This window comes from Lithobates pipiens, unplaced genomic scaffold, assembly GCF_037356315.1.
Source record: "Lithobates pipiens isolate NorthernLeopardFrog02 unplaced genomic scaffold, aLitPip1_a1.2 Scaffold_8, whole genome shotgun sequence".
Classification (NCBI taxonomy): domain Eukaryota; kingdom Metazoa; phylum Chordata; class Amphibia; order Anura; family Ranidae; genus Lithobates; species Lithobates pipiens.
The window spans coordinates 135,493,203-135,518,579 of NW_027507903.1; the positions used below are offsets into that span (position 1 = coordinate 135,493,203).

Here is a 25,377-nt window from a genome sequence, read left to right on the forward strand (position 1 = left end):
TTGTGCTCCACCGAAACCTGGCTGAAAAACTCAGGTCACAGTACCCTGTCCTTCCTTGTTGCTTGGATGGCTTGTCCTCAGCATCACGGGAGCAAGAATGCTCTTTCAATCAAAATCCAGCACACTCGCGATGTGCCCAGTGGCTGAAGCGTCCTAGCATCGAGGCGTGACTGAGGAATATTAACTATGGAAGTTTTTTGGTCATTTTTCTTGAAATGTAGAGGAAGGGGTAAAGAGGCGCAAAGAGCTTACAGGTATGGCAATTACATTAAAGCCTAAGTTTTGTCAAAAATGAAAAAAATTAAAAATAATAGGACAAGGGACATTATTCACTATCAGTGCGGTATGGCCTTTGTGTTGCCCGTCATCATAATTTTTCAGTGCAGTGGGGGTTATTCACTCATCAATTATGCCATTCCGCCCCCCCCCCCCCTTCCCCCTTCCTCCATACATAGAAGCTTCTATGAAAGACACACGATCTATGAATGAAAGGTCCAGTTCACATTCACTGGTGTATCTTTCACAATGTGCATCTTAAATAACTTTATAAAAGGATAGAATAAATATAATATAATAGAATAAAATATAAGAAATCTACTGCTAATTCAACTTAACTCAATGTAGGTGAATAAATACGCAGGTGTTTGCATACTTAGGCATACATTGGCCTTATTCACACAGGCACTACAGCATACACCCACAGGGGCCATTTTTGCATTTTTCCATGCACCCACATGCAGACAGTCCCATTCATGTCATTTGGGACGCAGTGGCTGCATGGACACAGCTGCTGCTCCCAACTTGACAGGGGCTATGTTCGGGGTCGTGAACTCTCACGATTGTCAAATTGGGAGCAGCCACTGTGTCCTAAAAAATGGGATTGCGTGCACGGGGATGCACTGAAGACCTATGCATCCCTGTGAGGGCAAACACGGCCTTCACATGAGTAAAATCTGTAGTACACCTATCTGAATGAGGTCTTAGGTACCACATATCTGCTCACAAAGCCTGCAGTGAGGTAATGCTGCTCAACGCATAATTATTGCTTGGTATAATACAATGCTGGGTTAATTATTGCTATATCAACCAAACAATCCTTATGAAAAACAAAGAAAATTCAATAAACCCAAAATAACTAATGGAAGCAGAAAATATGTGATATAAAAATAGCCTTAAAGAAAGCATGCCCCACGCACGTTCTGCAAACATTCACTAAAATGGTGTGTGACCCGTTTAGAATGATCACACTTTTATAAAGAATTACTTTCATTTATCACTGTTCCTTCCGCTGACCAATTTTATCCATATTACCCCTATGCTGTCTCTATACATTGGAAGAGGCCTTTTTAGTTCATGCCTCATTACATTAATTAAAAGGTGTCTGAGACCCCCTCATCCTAATAACACGATGAGGTCCTTTGTCCTGCCTACTTCCCACATCAATCAGAATTCCTACTCTCTCCCCCATCCTCAGACCTTTCATTGCCCCCAGCTCCGTTCATTACTTCAGGATGTTTCTATTATGGGCTCTTAGACACGAAGCAGTGTGGGCTGGACTGTGTGTCTGAAAATACACCAACTTCGTACAATAAAGTACAATGTACTGATGGATAGTAGACAACTAGGTCTACTTCTACCTCAGGTAGCAATACTATATAGTAACCTTATCACACTCTAGTGCATTATCTGCTGCACAAATCACTTAGTCTATGAATTTTAAAAAAAACTATTAGGCCCCACCAAGGGTTAAGCAGGCTTTACACTTGTAGAATTTCATTAGAAAATGTTAATTTTCGAGAACATTTGATTATCTAAGAGTTAAAGGCACTGAATCAACAATTGTATTCACGCAGAGCGTGCAAACAAAATCTAAGGATAGAAACATTTCGTCAAGTTTTATGGGAACAAACAAATTTCTAACCGTTGAATTCGCTCTGGGACACAAAAAAAAGTCTTACCCACATGCGCTTGTCAAAGTTACTCCAAAAGTAAAACGTTTGTTCCTGTAAATTGTTTTTATCTCTTCCATACAAAGATTAAGATATTTACATGGCACGTGAACGAAGAGTTCACAGGGACAAATCAAGGACCGTTTTTGACCATAATGACAAGAACAGTTGTTGAAAGATTACATTTTTTTTGTTTCTTATCTGAATTAACAAAATTCTAACTGTTAATGCAGTCCTCGTATATATTATAATGCACGTGTTCTAGGAAAAGTTTCACCATTAGAAAGTTTCACCTTTTGTTGCAAACATTCATTATTGTAAATGATTATGTATGGTATAGGAGAGTATGAAAGAACAGTTTCTTTATTCTTTACGGTATATGAACAATTTAATTTATAAGTATATTCTAATATACACTGAGTAAAATTATAAACGCAAAACTATAAACGCAACACTTTTGTGGCCTTTTATTGTGGCCAGCCTAAGGCACAACCTGTGCAATAATCATGCTGACCAATCAGGACAATCAGGAGAAGTGCTCACTAACACAGGTTTAGACAGATTTGTGAACAATATTTGAGAGAAATACATAAAAAAGTCATAGACCTTTGAGTTCAGGTCATGATAAATAGGGGCAAACAAAAAAGTGTTGTGTTTATAATAAAAAGTGAGAAATTTATTAAGACTGGAGCACTGGAGCAGAATGAATTTGGAGCAGCTGTGCATAGTAATCAATCTTCAGCTTGTTCATTTAAAGTGACACATATCTTTAACCTCCATAATAATCCATATACATCCACTCTCAAAACTTCTCCTTTCTGTCCTTACTTTCAGCGCCTATTAGTTGTAGTCATGTGCAAAATCCTCTTAGCCTTTGTACACATGGTCGGAGATTCCGATGGAATGTGTTCGATCGGACCGTTTTGTCGGATATTCCGACTGTGTGTGGTCTACATCGGACTGTTTCCGTCGGAGTATTCGACGAACCAAGTTTTCCAACTTTTTGGTAAAATTTTCCGACAAAATGCTCCGATCGGACATACTCTGATCATGTGTAGAGAATTCCTATCGGACAAAGTGCCACGCATGCTCAGATCAAATTCCTACACCAAAGCTATTGGCTACTAGCGTGAACGTAGTTCCGTTGTAACGAAATAATGCAATCACGTCGGATTTTCCGACAACTTTGTCCGACCGTGTGTATGCAACAGTTTCGGACCAAATCCATCGGACAAAATCCGTCGGACAAAATCCGTCAGATTTGGTTATTGGAATCTCCGACCGTGTGTACAAGGGACGTCTCAGATCACAGTAAAAAGAAAATAAAAAATTGCAAGAGGCCTAGAGCAATAATAGATACTTTTGAGTTAAGAATTTGTATTTGAATAACCTTTTTTAATAGAGTTTAGTGTCACTTTAACTTTTGAAAATTAAAGATAGATGCTGATAAGTTGCCATGGATAGCTGCAGATTGTGGTTCCTCCAGTTGTAATAATTTCCCCTCAACGTATATATAAATATACTTCTAAATAGGCAATATACAGTACATACAAATAAGGAAACCTGTTTAATACACTTGGGAGTCCATTTAGGTATCAACATTTGTAAGGGCTTTCAAAAAATGTAATTGGCTCAAACCGAATTCTAACCATTGACTTACTGCCAGTGGTGTAGCATGGAAGGGAACGCAGGGGCAGCTGCCCTGGGCGAAACATTTTTAGGGACATAGAATCATACCTCTATTTGCCACAAGACCAACCTGGTATTTCAACAAAATCATGGCACCCTCCTGAATCGTGCTGAGTCCCACAGCCAGCCCAGTGCCGAAACAAGTTACTACACTTGGCTTCACAGATTCATCTGTGAAAGGCATGCTAGCACTGCACACCCAGGGCACCCACCCTGCATATCCTGCAAGGTGCCCTGAGTCATTAGCACCACAATTTCCCCACTGCAGCAGCTTGCATTTTCCCCCCTACAGTTGCCTGTAACAACAATGCACATCAAAGCTGTCATGAGAAAGGGGTGGTGGTGGTGGAGGGCAAGGGGCGAGGGGGGGGGGGTGGTCAGGTAACAAAGGAATTTGGAAGAGGAGAAGATATGTGCCAGAAGAGGGAGGAATGGTTAAATAGGGGAGGATTTTAAATAGGGGGGGATATGTGCCAGAAGGGGGGATTGGAGGGGTAGGATTTGTGCTAGAAGTGGGAGATGGGAATTGGAGGGAGATGATTTGGGCTAGAAGGGGGATTGGAAGGGGAGGATTTGTGCTAGAAGGGGGAGGGGATTTGTGCTGGGAGGGGGGATATGTGCTAAAAGGGGGTTTTGGGAGGGTAGGTTGCAGAATTTTGTGCTGGAAAGGGAAGAGGAGTTTGGGGGTAAGGTAAGACACAGAGTTTTTCCTACTATCAAAGACTCCACCACTGTGGAGAACATGCCCTCTTCCTGTTTTGTCTTTTTATAGTAAAGCTTTTTAAAAACAATGTTTTTTTTAAATACCACCAAGCGAAATACCGATCTGTCTCAAAAACAAATGATATAAAATTGATTTAGGGTACAGTGTTGCATGGCCAAGTAATAATCAATCTATCACAGCACTGAAAACTAAAAAGTAGCCTGGTAATGAAAGGGTATTATAGGCTGGTATGTAAGTGGTTAAATGCTCAACCATGTGCAAATGAAATACGGAAACTGGAATTTGGCTTTCACAAGATTGGATAATTGAAGTCAATAGTGACAGATTTTATTGTGCGAAGATTCTCAATGACTTAATTAGCCTCTACATACAGTAAATAAAAAAATATTCCAAGAGAGGAATACAACAGTCACATTACAGGTTTATATGATTTAATCAGAATAAGGGATTTATGTCCTTTAGCATGAATTTTAATATCCCTTTAATAAATAAATAGGTAACCAGTCACAATAACTGGCATATCATCATATAATAAATCTACATGAACCCTCCACCGGCCTATAATGAACTTGTGTGAATTAAACGTAGCCCCCCCCTTCCTTGGCTAATGTGCTTCACTCCGTGTCCTGCCTTCCCGCACAAACAAAGCTGTACAGTGAGTTCAGTGTTTCCTCCTCGCTCACAGTAATCTGTATTGTCCCTGTGGAGGTATCAGCCCTGCTGGGGACCCGAGAGAGGTTATAGGGGTGTGAGGAGCTCGGGCAGACTTCATAATGAAATGGAAACCCCTACAGGGTCCAAAACACAAATCTCTCTACTTACACAAACAGGGGCTTTGATTACTCCATGCGCACAGACAGCATGTATATAAAAGCAATGTTTCCTGTGCAGACAAAAACAAATTGTGGATGGTCAGCGGATAACATGCACATGTACAAAAGCACAATTTATTAATACTAGAGCAGACAGAATCAGGAGCAGATGTGCATAGAAACCAATCAGCTTCCAGCTTTAGCTGGTTCAGTTAAAGTAAAACTAAACTTTCCTTTACCTTAGAGTCAATGAAGCTGCCGTCTTAGCCTATGTTTGATCTGCAATTGCCATGGTGCTATACATGCGACTGGGTATGACACCAACCAATTCTGTTGAGAGCTATCATCAGTACATACATAAAGCTTATCGCCGAAACTAGTCTGCTGCTGATGGTACTCACTGTGAAGGCTTTAAAATAAATACGCTTGATGTTATGGAGTTGCCGGCTGCTTTTATTCGATGACCGTCTATCATAAGCACACTAATATCTATAAGGCTTCATTCACACTTGTAGGACTCCAAAGTCCTGTGACTTTAGAGTGCAACTTTAGATGGGTGCAACTTGGATGTGACTTTGGCTTTGACCAATGATAATGGACAACTGTTGGTCACCTTGGATAGAATCCTTGAGCTCAGACATACTGAGTTCTCATTTTTTGAAAAGTTAGGGTTTACTAGTGAGACTCAGAGTTGGTGTGGTTGGATATGGCTTGGCTGATATGTTATGTTATGTAGCGGTTGATGGTCGAGAGGGGGCTTCCCAGAGTTTTGTGTAGGTTTGTGTAGGTTTTGTTCATGCTTGTATACTTGGTGTTTTTTATTTTTTTCTCCTGTTTTTTCGTTTTCTGTTTCTTCTTTTTTTCTTCTCTTTTCTCTCCCTATGGGGCAGACATCTGCCCACAAGGATCATTCAACAGCACAAAATAGGCATTTTTATTTTTGCCTAATCTTTCATAATGACAAAGTATATGGTTTTGGTTATTTTCTTAGCCTTTATGAACTGTTATAGAGGAAAAAATTAAACTATGTACTAACAATTATAATATAATAGGTGTATGTGAATTTACTTTTTATGGCTGTGAGTGGAACTTGTGTAAATAAAATGGCCCATAAAAATGTGATTAATTAAAGAATGGACAACTGTTGCACAACCGTCGCATGTATAACATTCAGGTGCAATTTTCATGCAACTTTTGAAGGTTAACATTGCCGTGTACGTCAATGAAAGTTGGACCAAAGTAGTGCAGGAACCTTTTTAAAGTTGCACACATTTGAACAGTTGTCATTGCAAAACATGAGATGTGACTTTAGAGTCCAAAGTCGCATGACAAGTGTGTAACAGTTATCAGTGAATGCATGTCTTGAAAGTGAGGCCATGTTCACATCGATGTGCTGTGGTTTTGTTGCAGTGCAATTGCATGCACGTTTTACATGCGGTTTTGGGTGCTATCCCGTAGACATCAGCACTTTCTGAAAGTGCAACAAAGATGTAGTATGCAGGACTTCAATGTGCTTTCATGAAAATGCAGGGTCTAATAGAAGTCAATGGGATTGCACCCAAAAACATGCATACTATCATGCTGCGCCCAAATTGCAGTACAGTGGTGTGAACCCAGCCTAACTGTTTGGGGAAACTGTAACATTGTTGGATATAGTTTCATCTTTAGAGCATGTTACATGTTCAACCTTTATTTAGGGTGGAACATGTAAGATGTTCCAGATCCTGCCCCCTCTCCTGCTGTGACAGGAGCGGGGGGTTCTTCTCCCTGCGCTCACTGTTATTTTTTAAATACATCAGGGCAGTTTGGGGCTCTGCACATACAGCCATGTAAAGAAAAGGAAAAGTGGGACTATCCCAGCAGGAGTGAAAGAGAGAGATCACAACAATTTCTATCCCTGTCTGATGTTGAATTAGACTTTTACTAAATCAGAGTACACGTCCACAGACAAAAAATAGGGTGCCCTGGGTCTGATAAAAGACTGAAAATCATAAACATGAATCCTTTGTCTGCTGGGAACCTATCCCTCAATGGCAGCATATAAAACGGCAAGGCTGCAAATGGACACTGAGCAATGCTGCAGGTGGCCACTGATTAGACTGCAGATGGGCACTGATTAAACTGCATATGGGCACAGATCAGGCTGCAGATGGGCACAGATCAGGCTGCACTAAAGCTGCAGATGGGCACTAATCAGGCTGCATTGATGCTCACTGACCATTATTTTGCTTCAAATTGGAACAAGCTGGATGGCGTACACGTATGTGACCCAGCCTGCCCATGCCGGTCACCGAGAGTAAATGTACTGTGGGCGGTCGGCAAGTGGTTAACCATATCTCTCAGAGTAACATTATTGTCTTATTGATTGTTTGTATGAGTACATTTGTTAATCCTTTTAGACTATGCTTGGCATAATAAATTCTTGGAAATATCCCAAGGTATGTTGGTAAGTGCTGAGTGAGCGAGGTGTGTTATCTTCAGGTGTGCAGAGAAATCACAAAACAATTCAGTGGCTCCTCTGGGGGTAGCACTACACATTCCTAACTTGTCTTGTGTTTCTGTTCCCTCAGATTCTCTCCCTCTTCCTTTCTCCTTGCCGGAAGAACGACACATGGAGAATGACGATATACAGAGACAGCCAAGAGCTCCAGATCTCTCTGACACTCGCAACTACCAGCAGCAACAGAGTGAAGCCCCTTCTCCTCCCCTCACTCAGGAAGAACGGATCCGGAGGTTGGAGGACATTGTGCAGGGCCTGACAAACATGTTGGATATGGTAAAAGTTCAGGTCAGCAGAGCCACCTTTAAAGGAAAACAAATGTGTTTTTAATGAGTCGATATTCTCGGTTACTTTGCTAAACGTAAAGTATATGTAAGCCCTCCCCTTGTTAAACAACCAATTCAGTTTAAAATAGAAATGAAAGGCAAAACATTTGTGTATAGATATAAAAAAAATGATAAATACATTTTTTTCCATTTTTTTCCCCCATAAGTGATCATATTCCCTCTATTCTCAACCGCCTAAGAGCTAGGGGAGGAGAAACAGCAGTACACTGGTCTTCGCAGTGAATGGCAATGCAGGGGTTGAGGAGGGTGGTTTCAGGACAAGTCTGATCATTGGAGGAGAGCACTGACCAAGCAGTGCTCACATCCCTAGCGTGGGTCAGGTTTTAAAAGAAAAATGGCAGAAACACCAGGGATCTCACACAAGGGAAGCAATACAAAGAAAACAGGATATTTTTTCATACAAATAAATGGTACAGAAGGCACATATCAGGAATATGAAATCTTGGGTTTACATATTTTTTAACATGGAGGTCATTCTTTTAGGTGTCGCTTACTGTTTTACGTAATCATAGCACCATAAAGACCATGAAATGTATTCCCTACCTATTTACCTAAAAGAGGCTTTGAGATTTTAGTGAACCAAAAACCTTTTGAGTTTATAATTTGTTCTCCACTGGAACTAATTACAAATCTGTTCTCCAAACTTGCAGATGCCAGACAATGGTTGCTGAATCTCAAAATAGTTTCTATGATTGGTACATTCCGGGGAAGTTTGGAGGAATGTGCTGATATTTTTAATTTACTTGGCAGTGTGAGATAACATTGTTAAATTATGCGTCACTGCTGTGTCATTAAGGTAGTATTTCACATGTTGTATTAAGATGCTGTTTGTTTAAATTAGGAGAAAAACAAGTGGAATTTTTTGTAGACCAAATTTATATTCCCGTGGTTGTTCTTCAGATATTTTCTAAATCCCTAAAACATCAGAGTGACCGGTCTATGCAAGCATGTTTGGCCTGTATAAGAGCTGGAATATGTGGCAGAAAATCCATAGGAATAAGCAGAGTGGACCTATGAAAGACAGATGTAGGATTGCAGTACAACTAAAGCCAAAACTTTTTCATAGAATTCGTTTTTTTGCCATCTGTGTCTCATTGGGGAGATTTTCCTTTACTTTCTGTCCCATAGCCAAGACAGGAAGCGAGAGGTAAGCCCTCCAAAGTCAGTGAATCCCCAGTAGCGACCAGGCTTGTCTAAGTTCCCATTGCAAATGTTCCTGGAAACGGGGGTCTTCAGTAGTGGGTGCTGTAGCGACTACCAGCTGGATACTCGAAGCATCACAGATAAATGCACACATTCCCCAGCACACCGAGGATCCTCAAATATCGTCCAAAGGCTTTTATTGCAGAAAGATCACATCATAAGAACAAGTGCAAAGTTTCGGAGCTGCGCAGGACTCTATTGTCATCACATGCCCAACGAAGAGGTCCTGCGTGGTTCTGAAACATTGCACTTGTTCTTGTGATGTGATCTTTCTGCAATAAAAAGCCTTTGGATGATATTCGAGGATCCTTAGTGCTGGCGAATAGACTTGTGCACAAACGGAAAATTTTGTTTAGTTTCGGTTCGTTGTCATTCGTAAAATACATAATTTTGTTCTGTTATATTCGTTATCAGTGGCGTAACTAGAACCTTCAGGGCCCCGATGCAAGAAACCATGAAGGGCCCCCCCTTAACCCCAGCCCGTTCCCTTCCCTCCGAGTCCGGCGGTGGAACTCCAGGCCGTGGTCACAGGTATGACCTTTGTGAACCCTGTAGTTCCACCACTGGCATCAGTAGTTTTTTTTTTTTTCACTCTGGCTGGGGAGAACAGACATCGGACTGAGCGGCAATGCATGGAGCAGGAGAGGGGTACTCTGAGGAGCCGGCCGAGGACACGGGTCATGCGGGGAATGCACAACTAAAGAGCAGCCAGTGTGATCGTCGAGCATGGAGCTCTGCTATTCACCCTCCACCTCCAGCCACCCATGTGCATGGTGCATTGGTACCCCTAGCTGCCTATGCTGCTGCCGGCCATATGTAAAGGGGGCTGCTTGGGCCCCCTGCAGCACAGGGCCCAGTTGCGGCCGCAATTGCTGCACCCCTATAGTTACGCCCCTGTTCGTTATGTTACGTTAATACATTTTCGGATAATTCGTTATTATTCCTAGAGTGTCGATATTAGTTATACTGAATCTCGAATCCTGTCAAACTCATTTGTTATATGCGGTAAATGATTTGTAGTTTGGAAAGTCATTTGTTTATTGAATCTTTTAACACACACAATGACAACGTCTCTTCTCCTCGGCTCAAATACAATATAAACACCCTTCTAACTCAGTTCTCAGGAATGCACTTTGCCAGTAATCCAACCTCCGGCACAAAATGAATCAGCTAATTGGACTATAAGATTTACTTTGAGCTGACCTTTTGTTTCATTAGCTCTTTAAAGAATTACCGAATCATGTCAAATTCATTTGTAATGTCCGCTATGATTTCTTTTGTATTCGTTGTAATTCGTTATTTTTTTATTCGGACATACGGATGCATCCAAATGTCCGAAAGATGCAAAATTCGGCCGAATTTCGATTCGTTACGAAACAAATTGCACAAACCTACTGGCGAATATGTGCATTTACTTGGTTGTGACTGGGGTCACCAGCATTAGGGCTCTATTGGAGGATTTCCCCTCTATTCCTGTTCTGGACACAACCCAAAAAAGGGATATTCTTCCCAGTCTCGGTAATAACGGTGCATCTTCCTAATATGAACACAGACAGCAATAAAAAACAATTTACTAATTATTATTATCATTATACAGGATTTATATAGTGCCAACAGTTTGCACTAGAGGTCGACCGATATATCGGCCGATATTTGCCGTTTTTTAAATAATCGGCATCGGCCGATTTGAGCTGATAAAAAGACGATTTAGAACTACAGTGGGACTTTTCTATTACAGAAGTCATTTCAGTCAGTGTAAGATGCCTGAGTCCTCATAGAAACCCTTTCCTCCTCTCTGGGCAGACTGCCAAGAAAAGAACAGAATGATACAATGTTTACACTTGAATGAATGAAATCATCTCTGTGTGTAGAAGTTCTCAGTTTAACCATTTAAAGACTAAATCTTTTCTGACACTTGTTGCTTACAAGTAAAAATCCTGTATTTTCTGCCAGAAAATCACTTAGACCCCCCCAAAAATTATATATAGTTTTTTAGCAGAGATCCTAGGGAATAAAATAGCGGTTGTTGCAATATTTTATGTCACACGGCATTTGCACAGAGGTCTTTCAAATGCATTTTTTTTTTGGAAAAAAATACACTATTTAAAAAATAAAAATAAAATAAAAACAGTAAAGTTAGCCCATTTTTTTTTTTTCGTACAAAAGTTTTGACTACCTGTTTTTATTTAATATATAGGTTTTTTTTTTTTTGATCTAAATCATACATACAAGTAAACTGATTGGAGGTTTGTTTTGTTTAATAAATGTTTAAATGTAAGAAATTTTCTGTATCACTTATGAAGGCTGCTTTCACAGTGGAGCGGGCAGGCGTTGATGGTAAAACGCAAGTTTTAGCGGCTCTTTACCATCATTTTAGCGGTGCCATTTGGCTGCTAGTGGGGCACATATAACCCAGCTAGCGGCCAAGGAAGAGGTTAAATGCGCCCATGAAGCACTGCTGCCAAATCGCATTGCATGCGCTTCAGCAGTGGTGCCCATTCATATCAATGGGCAGGAGTGGTGGAGGAGCGGTATACACCACTCCAAACGTGCTGCTTGCAGGACTTTTTTTTTAAGATCCTGCCAGCGCATCGCCTCAGTGTGAAAGTTTCACACAGACTGCAGGGGAGCCATTTTACAGGCGCTATTTTTAGCCCAAAAGCGCCTGAAAAACGCCCCAGTGGGAAAGGTGTGTTAGATCAAGGGGGATTAAAAAAAAAAATAAAAAAGGAAAAAAAAAAATAAATAAAATAAAATCGGCCTAACATATCGGCCCAAAAAAAATCGGCATCATATATCGGCTATCGGCCGCCATGATTTCTAGATATCGGCATCGGCATCGGCCAGAGAAAAACCCATATCGGTCGACCTCTAGTTTGCACAGCACTTTACTACATGAGGGAAATCTCATCTGTTGTTGATCAAGAAGTGTACAGAGTGCTTGCAAGAATTTGAAAGATACAATAAAGTAGTTGTATTCGCTGCATTAAGGTAAAAAATGTACCAGTATTTGTGTACTTACCCGAGTCCTATCTTGATCAAGCAGTGTGCCTGTCTGCAGCGTCTCTCTCCTCTCATTGGCTCCTACTGCTGTCAATCAAATCCTGTGAGCAGATATCATGGGCGGGGCTGAACCAGACTGTGGGTGTCTATAGACACCCACAGACAACCTCAGGAGCGAGCCCACATGTGCACTGCCATAGGAAGCGGCACATAAGTAGTCATTGAGTTCTATGGTCACAGCATAAACTTTCATTTTATGACATCAACATTGCAATATCAATAAAAACAATATTTGTATCTGACAATTCAATATCAAAATTATTTTAAAAATCTCCTTTCATGTTAAGAGTTTTGCCTGTCTGCTGGCCATCACTTTCTACAACTTCCTGGATCCCCTGAATGCTTTTCTCCTCTGCTGTTTACCTTCCAATTTCTAAGGACTACATGCCCCATGGTACCATGCTGCCTGCAAGCAGAGATTTTTGTACTAACTTTCCCTCTGTTAGCACCTCTGTATTTTGGAAGGAAGGCCAAGTGAATCCTGTGACACGGCAGTGTCTACTTACAGGGCATAATGAGCATGTTACATAATTCAAGGTAAGTAAATGTATGGGGATCTTCACAAAGTAAGTTTACAAACTTCAAGATCATTCAGTAGCTTAGAAACAGTTGAAATACAATGTGGAAATGAATATATGATTATACATTCTGACCATAGATATGCTTTAAAGCAGAATTTCACTTAAAAGTGAATGTTCTGCTTATTCTCCCCCTCCCCCCTCTGTGAACATTGGGAGAATTGGGGAAGTTTGGCCCCCCTCCGGCCTGCAACCTCCGGGGACACATCACATGTCCCAGGAGGCTGCAGGAGCAATCTGAAAGTGCAGCACCTCTTGTGAATGCGCAGTTGGGTGCTGGCTGTGAAAGAGCAGGAAGTCATAACTGGCTTCCCACAGGCAGCGAAGACCAGCGAAATACCAGTCCGGGTACAACAGCAGCACTGGACTCCTGGGCTGGTAAGTGTTTTTTAAAAGTCATCAGCTACAGTATTTACAGCTGCCTTCTTTTATTGTTTCTGACAATGACTGTCGTTCCTCTTTACTGACATCAATTTGACCAGTCAGTAGATACATAGATTAACCTCTTGGCACTGAGCACACGCAAATATGCGGCCTCTTGGCAGACAGGCCTTGGCGCCATATTTACATGATATAGTGCCTGTAGAGCTGTGCCAAGAACACATGCCCTGTGCACTCCCAGAACAGTTACTGACAGCTAACGGAAAGCTCCTTTGCAATCATGTGACCACTGTGACAGACAATCATGGCTGTCACATGACCATAAGCCCCACCCCGCCTCCTGGCATTCTACACCCACTAAAGGGCGGGCTGGCACCGGCTCTAAGGGGTTAAAGCAGCCTAAGTTATATAACATTCTTAACTTTTACTGTGAAAGTCTAGCTTTCCCACAGAACCTCTTTGCCCTGAACATCCTGAACATTCCTATTGGTTAATGAGGTCTCCAATCACATTAAAAGACCAATAGTGAGGCTAAGGTGGTGGGAGAGGGCAAGGAAAAGGTTGACTTTGGAAAAGAAAGCAGAGATCTGCCATAAGTTCTGCCAGCAGACTATATCTGTGAATCTATTGATCTCTTTTTCATGCAGAAGAATTTTTACTAATCATCTAGCATGAATTCTGCACCACATCCCCTAGTAAAATGTATATATAGATCGAGTATCAAAGTTTGGGGGATTTTTAAGGTGCACATTTACAACAATGTTGATAGAAAAAATGTACATTTATTAGAAAAAAACATTAAAAACAAACATTGACAAATAAATATATGATGATATAGTACATTAACAGATGCAAACTGATTTGATCTCTACATGTTTCGCCTTGGTTAATGGCTTCTTCAGGAGAATTTTGATATCAGGCACAGTATACACTAGAAATAGAAAGAGTTTTAAGAAAAAGTAACATAATAAATGATCAAAATACACAACAAGTATTCAAAAACATGTACAATTTTAAGGATTTCATGGATTTGCATAGAGTAAAGCATAAAATTCCAGCATGGTCATATAAGTTACCTGTATATTCAAAAGCAATTCATACGTTTTGAGGCTCTGTGGATGTTTGTTTTTAATGTTTTTTCTAATAAATTTACATTTTTTCTAATAACATTGTTGTAAATGTGCACCTTAAAAATTCCAAAAACTTTAATCCTCGATCTATATATATGCTCCTTTTCATGCAGTTTGCACCTAAATTATGAAGGCTACCATTGCTGGCTTCCTGCTAAAAAAAATTTGTTGCCTAGCTACTGTATGTCCGACATCAATACATTGAAAAAAAAATGCATACTGTAATGAAACGAAGTCAGCATTTCTTACATCTATACTTGTCCAAGTTAATTGAATCAGCATCTAGAAGCCAATGCATCATATACATGACAGTTAGACAGCATGCATTTTCAAAAGGAATGCTTAACATAGCCTCATAGTCTCAATACATCTCTCATGATAATTATTCTTTAAGATAACCTCTGCTTATGGAGGGTTCCCATCATATTTTCATTTTCAATTGCCCTGGTTTGTGGTCTGCTAGTAATTTCTATGTGATTCGTTTTAAGACTAAGCATCCCAAATATATTTGGATTGTTTGAAATATTTACTTACAAAATGTGTTTTACAAGAAGTCTTTTGGGAATCATTAGTGGAAAAGGATTTGCAGATATCTTTTCTTGAACTCAAGACAAAGACTGTTGTTTTTGTACTTAGTTACGTTGGGTCAGAGTGTCCAAAGGCCCAAACTGATAGGGCGTTCCCTAGAGACTGGATTAAGTGTTTAAGATAAATGTTCCCTCTCAAGCTTAACATTCCTGGTGCCAGACATTGGAGCTAATAATTCAAAGAAACAAGATATGATCCTTCAAAGGCCAAGTGTCCCTAACATCCAGGTAATTAATTTATCTGCAATAATAATAACCTTGAAAAGTAAGTGCTCCTCTGTGGGTACTTTAGTTTCATTAGTAACAGATAGCCATGATTTTAGTGGATTAAAATATTTTAACTTTGTGGCAGGACAATAGTGTAGTATATGTACCATAAAAGATCATAGCAGATTAATCATGATAAAGTACAAATATTGAAAAAAAATTGTAATCAACATTGTTCTGCTCTTAGAATGTTTCTTCAATTACAGAGTAATACCAAACTTTGTATTAACTGCTGTACTTAAAATTGTTAATGTATATATAGACTTAAAAACAAACCTTTATTACATTGCAGCTTTTTAGTTTTTAGAAATGGTAGCTGCATTAGTAATGAGCAAAGAACATTTTCTTGAACAAGTACAGAACATGCCCATTGATCTTGCCAGAAATGCAGTAATTTTAGGTAATGCTCAGTGTTATTCAGAAATCTAAACCCTCTCATCAGCCCTGCATCCAATCCCTTTCCATATCTTGCTGTCTCAACCTCTGCAACATCTCTAAAATATGCCCCTTCCTAACCAACGACACCATAAAGCTTCCAATTCACTCCCTGGTTATCTCTTACTTTGAATACTGCAACTCCCTCCTCATTGGCTTACCTTTACATAAGCTTCCTCTGCTCAATCCACCATGAATGGTGCTGCCAGACTCCACTTTACTAACCATTCAGTGTCTGTTACCCCTGTCTGCCATTGGCTTCCGCTCACCCAACAAATAAAATTCAAAATACTAACAGCAACCTACAAAGCCATCCACAACTCTGCCCCTAGCTACAGCACTAAGCTTTTCTCAAAATACCAACCAAACCGTTCTCTTCACTCTTCCCAAGATTTATTGCTCTTCTTAAGACCTCCTAGGTCCTTTGTCACCTTCTCCTATGCTCACTTCCAGGACTTCCCCAGATCCTCTCCCATCCTCTGGAACTGCTTACCCCAATATATCCAACTATCTCCTACTATGTTTACCTTTAGGCGATCCCTGAAAACTAATTAACTGGTTCTTTCCCAAAACAGTGCAGAGGCTACCCATCACACAAGCAACAGTCCATTCATTCTGGCACCAAAAAAAGTCTAGGGGTTTGTATTTTTAAGATTTATTGCTTGAAGAACTTGTAACAGGAGAGGGGTTAGGGTGTTGTGGGATACTCAGAGTAGTAAGAACACAAAGTAGTAACAGGAAGACACTGTTAACTAGGCTAGGCTTCTCTGAACAGTCTTTCTGCCAAGGGTTATTTGGAATGGCCAGAACTGAGACCCTGTACTGCTGGCATTAATCTCTAAAAGTAGCATACACTCAGTTGGAGCTTGAGTTCAAGTCTATTCTCATTATGTCTCACCAGGACAGCTGAACTCCCCCAGTTTCCTTTAGACATCTCTATGTCACAGGACAACTGATCAGTTCCTAGTTTCCAACACTCTTATGCCCCGTACACACGATCGGACATTGATCGGACATTCCGACAACAAAATCCAGGGATTTTTTCTGACGGTTGTTGGCTCAAACTTGTCTTGCATACACAAGGTCACACAAAGTTGGTTGGAAATTGCGAACGTCAAGAACTTTGTGCGTCGGAATTGTGTACACATGATCGGAATTTCCGACAACGGATTTTGTTGTCGGAAAATATGAGATCCAGATCTCAAATTTTGTGTGTCGAAAATTCCGGTGGAAAATGTCCAATGGAGCCTACACACGCTTGGAATTTCCAACGAAAAACTTACATCGAACATTTTCCGTTGGAAAATCCGATCGTGTTTACGGGGCTCCAGGCTCCTTCAGACAAATACTGTAGCTGCTGACTTTTAATATTAGGACCCTTACCTGTCCACAAATCCAGCGGTGTCTTCACCAGAGCCGATTTTTCAATCAGCTGTCGTGTGCTGCCGCAGCCATCTCGGCTAGTGGAAACGGGCAGCGAAGACTCGTGACTTCACAACCGGTTCCCAACAGCACATGCGTGAAGCCCACTGCACTTTGTGAATGGTCTGGCGGCAGGAAAAGGAGGAGGGGGCCAAACTTCCTGATGAGTTTGCCATGGTAAAGTCAGCCTGAAGTGAGAGTGGGTGCCTGTCAAAGCCAGGTAGGTCAGTAGGGCAAAGATTGGTGTCAGTAGGGCAGTGGAAGGTGTCAGTAGTTTTTATTTTTATTATTTAATTTTTTATTATTTTTAAAAATTAAATTTTTTTTATTATATTTTAGCAATTGTTTTTAGCAGCCCCGTTAGGGGGCTTTTGTGAAACATCAGGGGGTCTAAACAGATGGAATCTGCACCACACTGGGGGGATTAGGGTGTTCCCAGGCATACCTGGTGCATCCTGTGAGCATGCCCATGATTGACTGTTATAGCACATCTATATTTTACAGGACCTAGGAGAGTTTTTATGAATGGAGTGTGTCAGTACATATTTTTATGGACAAGCAAATAAATAAAAAAGTATATCTTGATTTTGTGGAGTACCTATGAATAGCCCCACATTCTTTCATTGCTGGAAAAAAAAAGATAAACAATATATCCATTGCATCTAAAGACAGGGTAATTGCAACATGTTAAATAGTTTAGATAAACTTGAATATGGATGTTCTGTAGGATCTCTGAAATGGTAAGTCTGGCTTGTAGAGTAAACAAGCAAAGTAAACTAACAGGGTGCAAAAGAATTTCTGATTTGCATCAGAACTGTATCTGTAACTCTAAAATGTGTCAAAATTCTGCTTGTCGAATTGTATCTGCATCAGCAGGGATTTTACAGTATATTGTGACATGATGTGGCCTGAGAATATGAACCTAACATAAACTGATCTCTACAGAACGTCGACCTACAGGCCCGAGTGAAAACTTTGGAGAGCTGTGAATGTCGCCGACCTTCATGTTTATGGGAAGGAAAAGAGTATCAGGACAGCGAGACATGGAAGAAAGACACATGTAACATCTGCGTGTGCGTGGGAGGTTCAGTTAAGTGTTCCCTGCGTCAGGATTGGCCTCAATGTCTCTGTAAGTTAACTGTCTTTTTATTTAATGGCATGTTGTAGGATATCATACACAGCCTACACTTTGTATTAAAGCTTTATTGAAGGAATTCATATTCAAAGTAGAAAAGATGCTGCTTTCTGATATAGCAGTTATCCTGTGTACAATCAGGTTTAATGTGCATCCATAGCCAAAAACTTTTTTTTTTGGAAGGGTTACATTTTTATTAGGTTTTTAATTGCTGCCGGTGTCTTAACCACTTGCTGCCCATATAACTTACTTATATGGAGGCAAGGTGGCACTACTGCCCCAGGTCATGTACTGTAGTACGTGATCGGATCGTAGTACGTGATCCAACACTTCCGGGTCTGGGGCGCACATGTGTGGTGCCGGCGTTCTGGCAGATAGAGTCCTGCCATCATATAGTGTCCGCCCGTACTGCGCATGCACAGTACGGGGCAGAAGAAGGTTTGGAAAATCTCCAAAGATGAACGGCGCCTGGGCCGTGAGTGGAGGTGGTAGCCCCACCCTCCAAGCAGATATAGGGTTGTGAAAATTAGAGGGCTCCTCGCGGGCGAGCTTCGCTCGCCACGCTTCGGGCTCGGGCTCACTGCGCTCGGCTCTTTTATATTCCAACTCTATGTCCACTTGGATGGTGGGGATAGAACCAGGACTCACGGCGCAGGCGCCGTTCATCTTTTCAGAACCTGTGTGTGCTATCACTAACACTATCCGATGGGGGACCTTATATGATAGGACCTGCTCCAGCTCTGAATATACATAGCAGGAGCTGATCTGCAGGTACTGTGGACTCGATGTCCGCCTACTGTTATGAAAATTTGGATGTATGCTATGCACACAGCCAAATTTCCTGTTTCTAATAATAATAACATTTCGTCTTAATGATATATTGTACTTTACCCACTTATCCAAATAAACAGACGTGACCACCTTCTTACGTTCTCAGCTCCATCAACATCACTCCCCCTGGGAGTAGTGAGCCTGGCTCTTTTATTTACATACACAGGAAGCCACATCCTGGAGGGTTTGCCTCCAACAGCTAAACCCCTCCTACACAGTTTGTGACCTCACAGGAAAATGAACAACACAGGATGTGAATGACCATATAAGGACATGACAACACAGGATGTCATAATACAGAAACCCTTCCAACAGGGTTAGTTAAGCAATACAATACAATGCAATACAATATAAAAGAAGGTGGTGTCTTCACAGACAGCCAATCAGACATTTGTATACCTTCAAAAGAACCAATCACAGACATGAATACATTCAAATAGACTAGCAAACCGACAAGTGCAATCCGACTAAATGCTTTCAATGACGCAAACCAAACAAAACTAATGAACGATGACTACAATTCCGCTTATTATGCATTGTTCCAGAGAACAATGCATACCTGGATTATGCTACCCTTCCTTGTATGTGGAAGGCTATTAGCAGTTGCATGCTGCAAATCTCGACATGTGCTGATCAGACACAGAAGAGACAATGAGTGTACATCTGCCCATAACCGATCTTTGCAGAGTAAACATATCCCCTCAGACGATTGTCTGTGCAATGTACAGGAGCCCTTCACTGGCGGACATGTCCTCACTCCGTAAACACCTCTCCAAATAACAGGAAATTTACCACTACCTAACAGGTCTCAACCTGCGTCAATCTGCCCCAGTCAGCTCTTTAGAGCGGGGTGGGGGAGAACGAAAACTGGGGGGGCTCTTATGACAATACATATTAAAATACATCCAATACATCATCATAAAATTTTCCACAACACTACACCCGCCGATCATTAAGCACAGAGGCAGAACAGCGATCTGCCTATGTACTGTAAACAACGGACTGTGTGTACTGTCAGTAGGGAAGGCATAGATCCTGTGTTCCTGTAAAGCAGGGACAAGGATCCATGTCTCCCCACTAGTAAAAGCACCTCCCACAGTACACAAACACACTAGCTAGGCACACAGTTAACCCTTTGATCGCCCCCAATGTTTAACCCCTTCCCAGCCAGTGTCAGTACAGTGACAGTGCATATTTTTAGCACTGATCACTGTATTAGTATCAATGGTCTGCAAAATTGGTCTGCAAAAACTTTTAGTTAGTGTCCAACTGTCCGCCGCAATATCGCAGTTCCACTATAAAATGCTGATCACCATCATTACTAGTAGAAAAAATTGTTAAAAAAAAATCCCATAGTTTGTAAATGCTATAACTTTTGAGCAAACCAAGGGGGGTAAATCTTCTTCATGATGCCCGCGCTACCACTGACTTGGAAAAAAAAAACAGACGAAGGCTCCCGCCATCTTACAATTCTTAAAAAAGGACTGCTGGGTCGATGATGTCACAAGGGGTTGGCCCCGCCCCTTAGTTATTTAAGAACTATCAGACGGCAGGAGCCTTCATTGGGTGCATAGTTTTTTTTGTTTTGTTTTGTTTTTTCTTCCAGTCAGGTAATAATGGTGTGCATCGTGACTGACATTGGATCTACTTTGGGGAAATGTAATTATTTATTTTTTATAAAGAATTTGTCAAAAACCGTCGCTGTGTTTTTATTACATTTTTACACTTTTTCTGGTGAATGAGTAGAGGTATTATGAGAAGGGGCACCCCTACTCATTCATATGAGTGGCCGGTATTTTGTTAAAGGGGGCTTCCAGATGCCGATAAGTCACCCCCCACCCCCTCCTACAACCACTGGGCCAGGGTTTTCACTAAACAAACGGTACTAGCATGTCTCCAGTAGGGATGAGCCGAACACCCCCCGGTTCGGTTCGCACCAGAACTTGCGAACGACCCCCGCGTTCGGTACGAACGTTAGAACCCCATTGAAGTCTATGGGACTCGAACGTTCGAATTGGAAAGTGCTAATTTTAACGGCTAATATGCAAGATAGTGTCCTAAAAAGGGTTTGGCGACCTGCCTCCTGCCTCAGGGGACATGGGTCACTGCAAAAAAAAGTTTTAAAAACTACCGTTTTGGTGGGAGTACTGATTTTAATGACGATTAAAGTGAAAAAAAAAAGTGAAATATTCCTTTAAATATGGTGCCTGGTGGGTGTCTGTAGTATGCCTGTGAAGTGCCACGTGTTTCCCGTGTTTAGAACAGTCCCTGCACAAAATGACATTAAGCGGAAATAACACCATTTAAAACTGCTTGCGGTTTTAATGTTATATCTGGTTCCTGCAATATGGTTGAAAATCATTCAGAAAAATGGCATGGGTAGCCCTCCCTGCCCATTACCAGCCTATTTGGGTCTTGTACGCATATTAAGGGGAACCCTGTACCCATATTAAAAAAAGGAAATGCGTGTGGCCCCCAGGCCCTATATACTCAGAACAGCAGTATACAGGCGGTGCAAACAAGACTGGGACTGTGTAGGTTTGTTGTGTTAAGTTGAATCTGTTTGTAATTTTCAACTGGTACATTTTTAAAGTGTAGCTCCAGTCAAAAAAAAATATTTTTAAGCTTTTTGGAAAACAAAGGGAAGGGTTATCACCCCTGTATAATTTGTTTTGTCGTCCATCTTTTTTCATCTCACTTGCTGTTGTCTCCTTCCGTTTGCAAGTAGGAGATGTTTGTAAGTTGGATGTTTGAAAGTAGGGGCCTGCCCTATATGCTCTGCAGAAATGGCGGAACAAGGTGTTGGTTTTGCAACAACATTGTAAGCCCTCAAAGTGACTCTTGGTGGGCGCTGGAGCGCCCTGCTGTGAACGATTATATCAAGAATTGTAATTACATGCCATTGTTGAACAGTGGTAGAAAAATTGACCTTTGGTGGTTGTGGTGCTGGTGCCACAACACTATAAGTCCTCACAGTTACTCTGGGTGGGCACAGGAAGGGGCCCTCCTGTGAAATATTATATCAAGAATTGTAATTACATGTCCCTGTTAAACAGGGGCAGAAAAATTGGGCCTTAGGCACTGGTGCCATCACACTGCAACCTCTGCCATACACTCTAGTTTTTTTGCAGGAATTAGCCCTGCTGCAAAGCATTGCATCAAAAATTGTACTTAAACGCCCCTGTTAAACAGGGGCAGAAAAATTGGGCCTTAGGCACTGGTGCCATCACACTGCAACCTCTGCCATACACTCTAGTTTTTTTGCAGGAATTAGCCCTGCTGCAAAGCATTGCATCAAAAATTTTACTTAAACGCCCCTGTTAAACAGGGGCAGAAAAATTGGGCCTTAGGCACTGGTGCCATCACACTGCAACCTCTGCCATACACTCTAGTTTTATTGCAGGAATTAGCCCTGCTGCAAAGCATTGCATCAAAAATTGTACTTAAACGCCCCTGTTAAACAGGGGCAGAAAAATTGGGCCTTAGGCACTGGTGCCATCACACTGCAACCTCTGCCATACACTCTAGTTTTATTGCAGGAATTAGCCCTGCTGCAAAGCATTGCATCAAAAATTGTACTTAAACGCCCCTGTTAAACAGGGGCAGAAAAATTGGGCCTTAGGCACTGGTGCCATCACACTGCAACCTCTGCCATACACTCTAGTTTTTTTGCAGGAATTAGCCCTGCTGCAAAGCATTGCATCAAAAATTGTACTTAAACGCCCCTGTTAAACAGGGGCAGAAAAATTGGGCCTTAGGCACTGGTGCCATCACACTGCAACCTCTGCCATACACTCTAGTTTTTTTGCAGGAATTAGCCCTGCTGCAAAGCATTGCATCAAAAATTGTACTTAAACGCCCCTGTTAAACAGGGGCAGAAAAATTGGGCCTTAGGCACTGGTGCCATCACACTGCAACCTCTGCCATACACTCTAGTTTTTTTGCAGGAATTAGCCCTGCTGCAAAGCATTGCATCAAAAATTGTACTTAAACGCCCCTGTTAAACAGGGGCAGAAAAATTGGGCCTTAGGCACTGGTGCCACCACACTGCAACCTCTGCCATATACTCTAGTTTTATTGCAGGAATTAGCCCTGCTGCAAAGCATTGCATCAAAAATTGTAATTAAACGCCCCTGTTAAACAGGGGCAGAAAAATTGGGCTGCTGGCATCACCCAGAACCAAAAATGTTCTTCCAACATATCAGCGGAGGAGGAAGAGGATAGACAATCAACATAACAGGACAGTCACTCAGCATCAGCATAGGCAGTCTTGAAGGGATGTGGTATTTCAAAAAAAATTATTCGGTTACATCAGCTTCAGGTGCTTGGTAGCTGTGGGTGATCCAAGACTGATTCATCTTGATGAAGGTCAGTCGATCAACTGATTCGGTGGACAGGCGCACCCTGTGATCGGTAACGAAGCCACCAGCAGCACTGAAGGTGCGTTCCGAAAGAACGCTGGATGCAGGACAGGCCAGTAGCTCAATTGCATACTGTGCAAGCTCTGGCCAGTGATCCATCCTCAAGACCCAGTAAGCCAGAGGATTTTCAGTGGGAAAGGTGTCCAAGTCTGACCTTGCCCCTAGGTATTCCTGCACCATGTAAATTAGACGCTGACGATGGGTGCTGGAACCAATCATACCTTGGGGCTGCGGACTAAAAAATTGTCTGAAAGCATCAGTCAGACGGCCACCTTCTCCACCGCTCCTTCTGACTGATGCCTCAGCAACACGTTGTCCAGGACCAGGAGTTTGTGACCTCCCAGTCTCTGGGAACGCGTTGCACAGAGCTTTCTGCAAGGCCTCCCGGAGATGTCTCATCCTCTGCTCCCTCTGCGATGGCAAGATAAGGTCGGCAACCTTACCCTTGTACCGTGGATCAAGGAGAGTGGCCAGCCAGTAATGGTCCCTCTCCTTGATCCGAAGAATACGAGGATCCTTCCGCAGGCTTTGCAGGATCAGGGAGGCCATGCAGCGTAGGTTAGCTGAGGCATTCGGTCCGGAGTCCTCTGGGTCACTAAGGACAACATGATCCGCAGCTACCTCCTCCCAGCCACGTACAAGTCCACGTGTTTCTTGGGACTGTAAATCATCCCTATAAGACTGCTGCTGCTGATGCTGAGTGCCAGCCTCCACCTCCATGCTGACACAATCATCCTCCTCCTCCTCTTCCTCCTCCTCACCCTCTTCCTGTGTGATGGGTGGCACAGCAGGAACACTGTCTGGATAAAGGGGGCCTTGAGAGGCAAGGAAGTCCTCCTCTTCCTGCCTCTGTTCTGCCTCAAGTGCCCTGTCCATTATTCCACGCAGCGTATGCTCCAAGAGGTGGACAAGAGGTATAGTGTCACTGATGCATGCACTGTCACTGCTCACCATCCTTGTGGCCTCCTCAAACGGTGACAGGACAGTGCATGCATCCCTGATCATGCCCCACTGGCGTGGTGAGAAAAAACCAAGCTCCCCTGACCCTGTCCTGGTGCCGTAGTCGCACAGGTACTCATTGATGGCCCTCTGCTGCGTGTGCAGCCGCTGCAGCATGGCCAACGTGGAGTTCCACCTGGTGGGCATGTCACATATAAGGCGGTTCTTGGGCAGGTTCAACTCCTTTTGGAGCTCAGCCAGCCGAGCACAGGCATTAAATGATCGGCGGAAATGCACACAGACTCTCCTGGCCTGTTTCAGGACATCCTGTAAGCCGGGGTACCTGCCCAAGAACCGCTGCACCACCAGGTTAAGGACGTGAGCTACACAGGGCACATGGGTCAGTTGTCCCTGTCGGAGGGCGGAGAGGAGGTTGGTGCCATTGTCGCAAACCACCATTCCTGGCTTAAGCTGGCGTGGCGTCAACCACCTCTCGGCCTGCCCCTGCAGAGCTGACAAAACATCCGCCCCAGTGTGGCTCCTGTCCCCCAAACAAACCAGCGCAAGCACGGCATGGCATCGTTTTGCCTGCGTACTTGCGTAGCCCCTGCAACGCCTACGGAGCACCGCTGGTTCTGAGGACAGAGCACTGGAAGAGGCCATGGAGGAAGAAGAAGAGGAGGGGGTGGAGGAGAGAGGTGTGTCACAACCAATAGTAGCATTTTGGAGGCGTGGTGGCGGAACAACCTCCAATACTACTGCACCTTGTCCTGCATCCTTCCCAGCAGCCAGAAGAGTGACCCAATGGGCCGTGAAAGACAGGTAACGTCCCTGTCCATGCCTGCTGGACCATGAGTCAGCGGTAATATGCACCTTACCGCTGACCGCCCTGTCCAGCGAGGCAAGGACATTGCCTTCCACATGCCGGTAGAGAGCCGGAATTGCCTTCCGTGAGAAAAAGTGG

General features: G+C 42.5%; 1 protein-coding gene across 1 annotated transcript in view; it reads left to right on the forward strand.

Annotated features, from left to right (window-relative positions):
* KCP (kielin cysteine rich BMP regulator) overlaps positions 1-25,377 on the forward strand; it is a 183,197-nt gene that overhangs the window by 36,653 nt on the left and 121,167 nt on the right. Inside the window, exons 4-5 of the mRNA XM_077472046.1 lie at positions 7,745-7,962; positions 18,033-18,216. Coding sequence (XP_077328172.1) covers positions 7,745-7,962; positions 18,033-18,216 — 402 coding nt within the window. The remainder of the gene's footprint in view (positions 1-7,744; positions 7,963-18,032; positions 18,217-25,377) is intronic.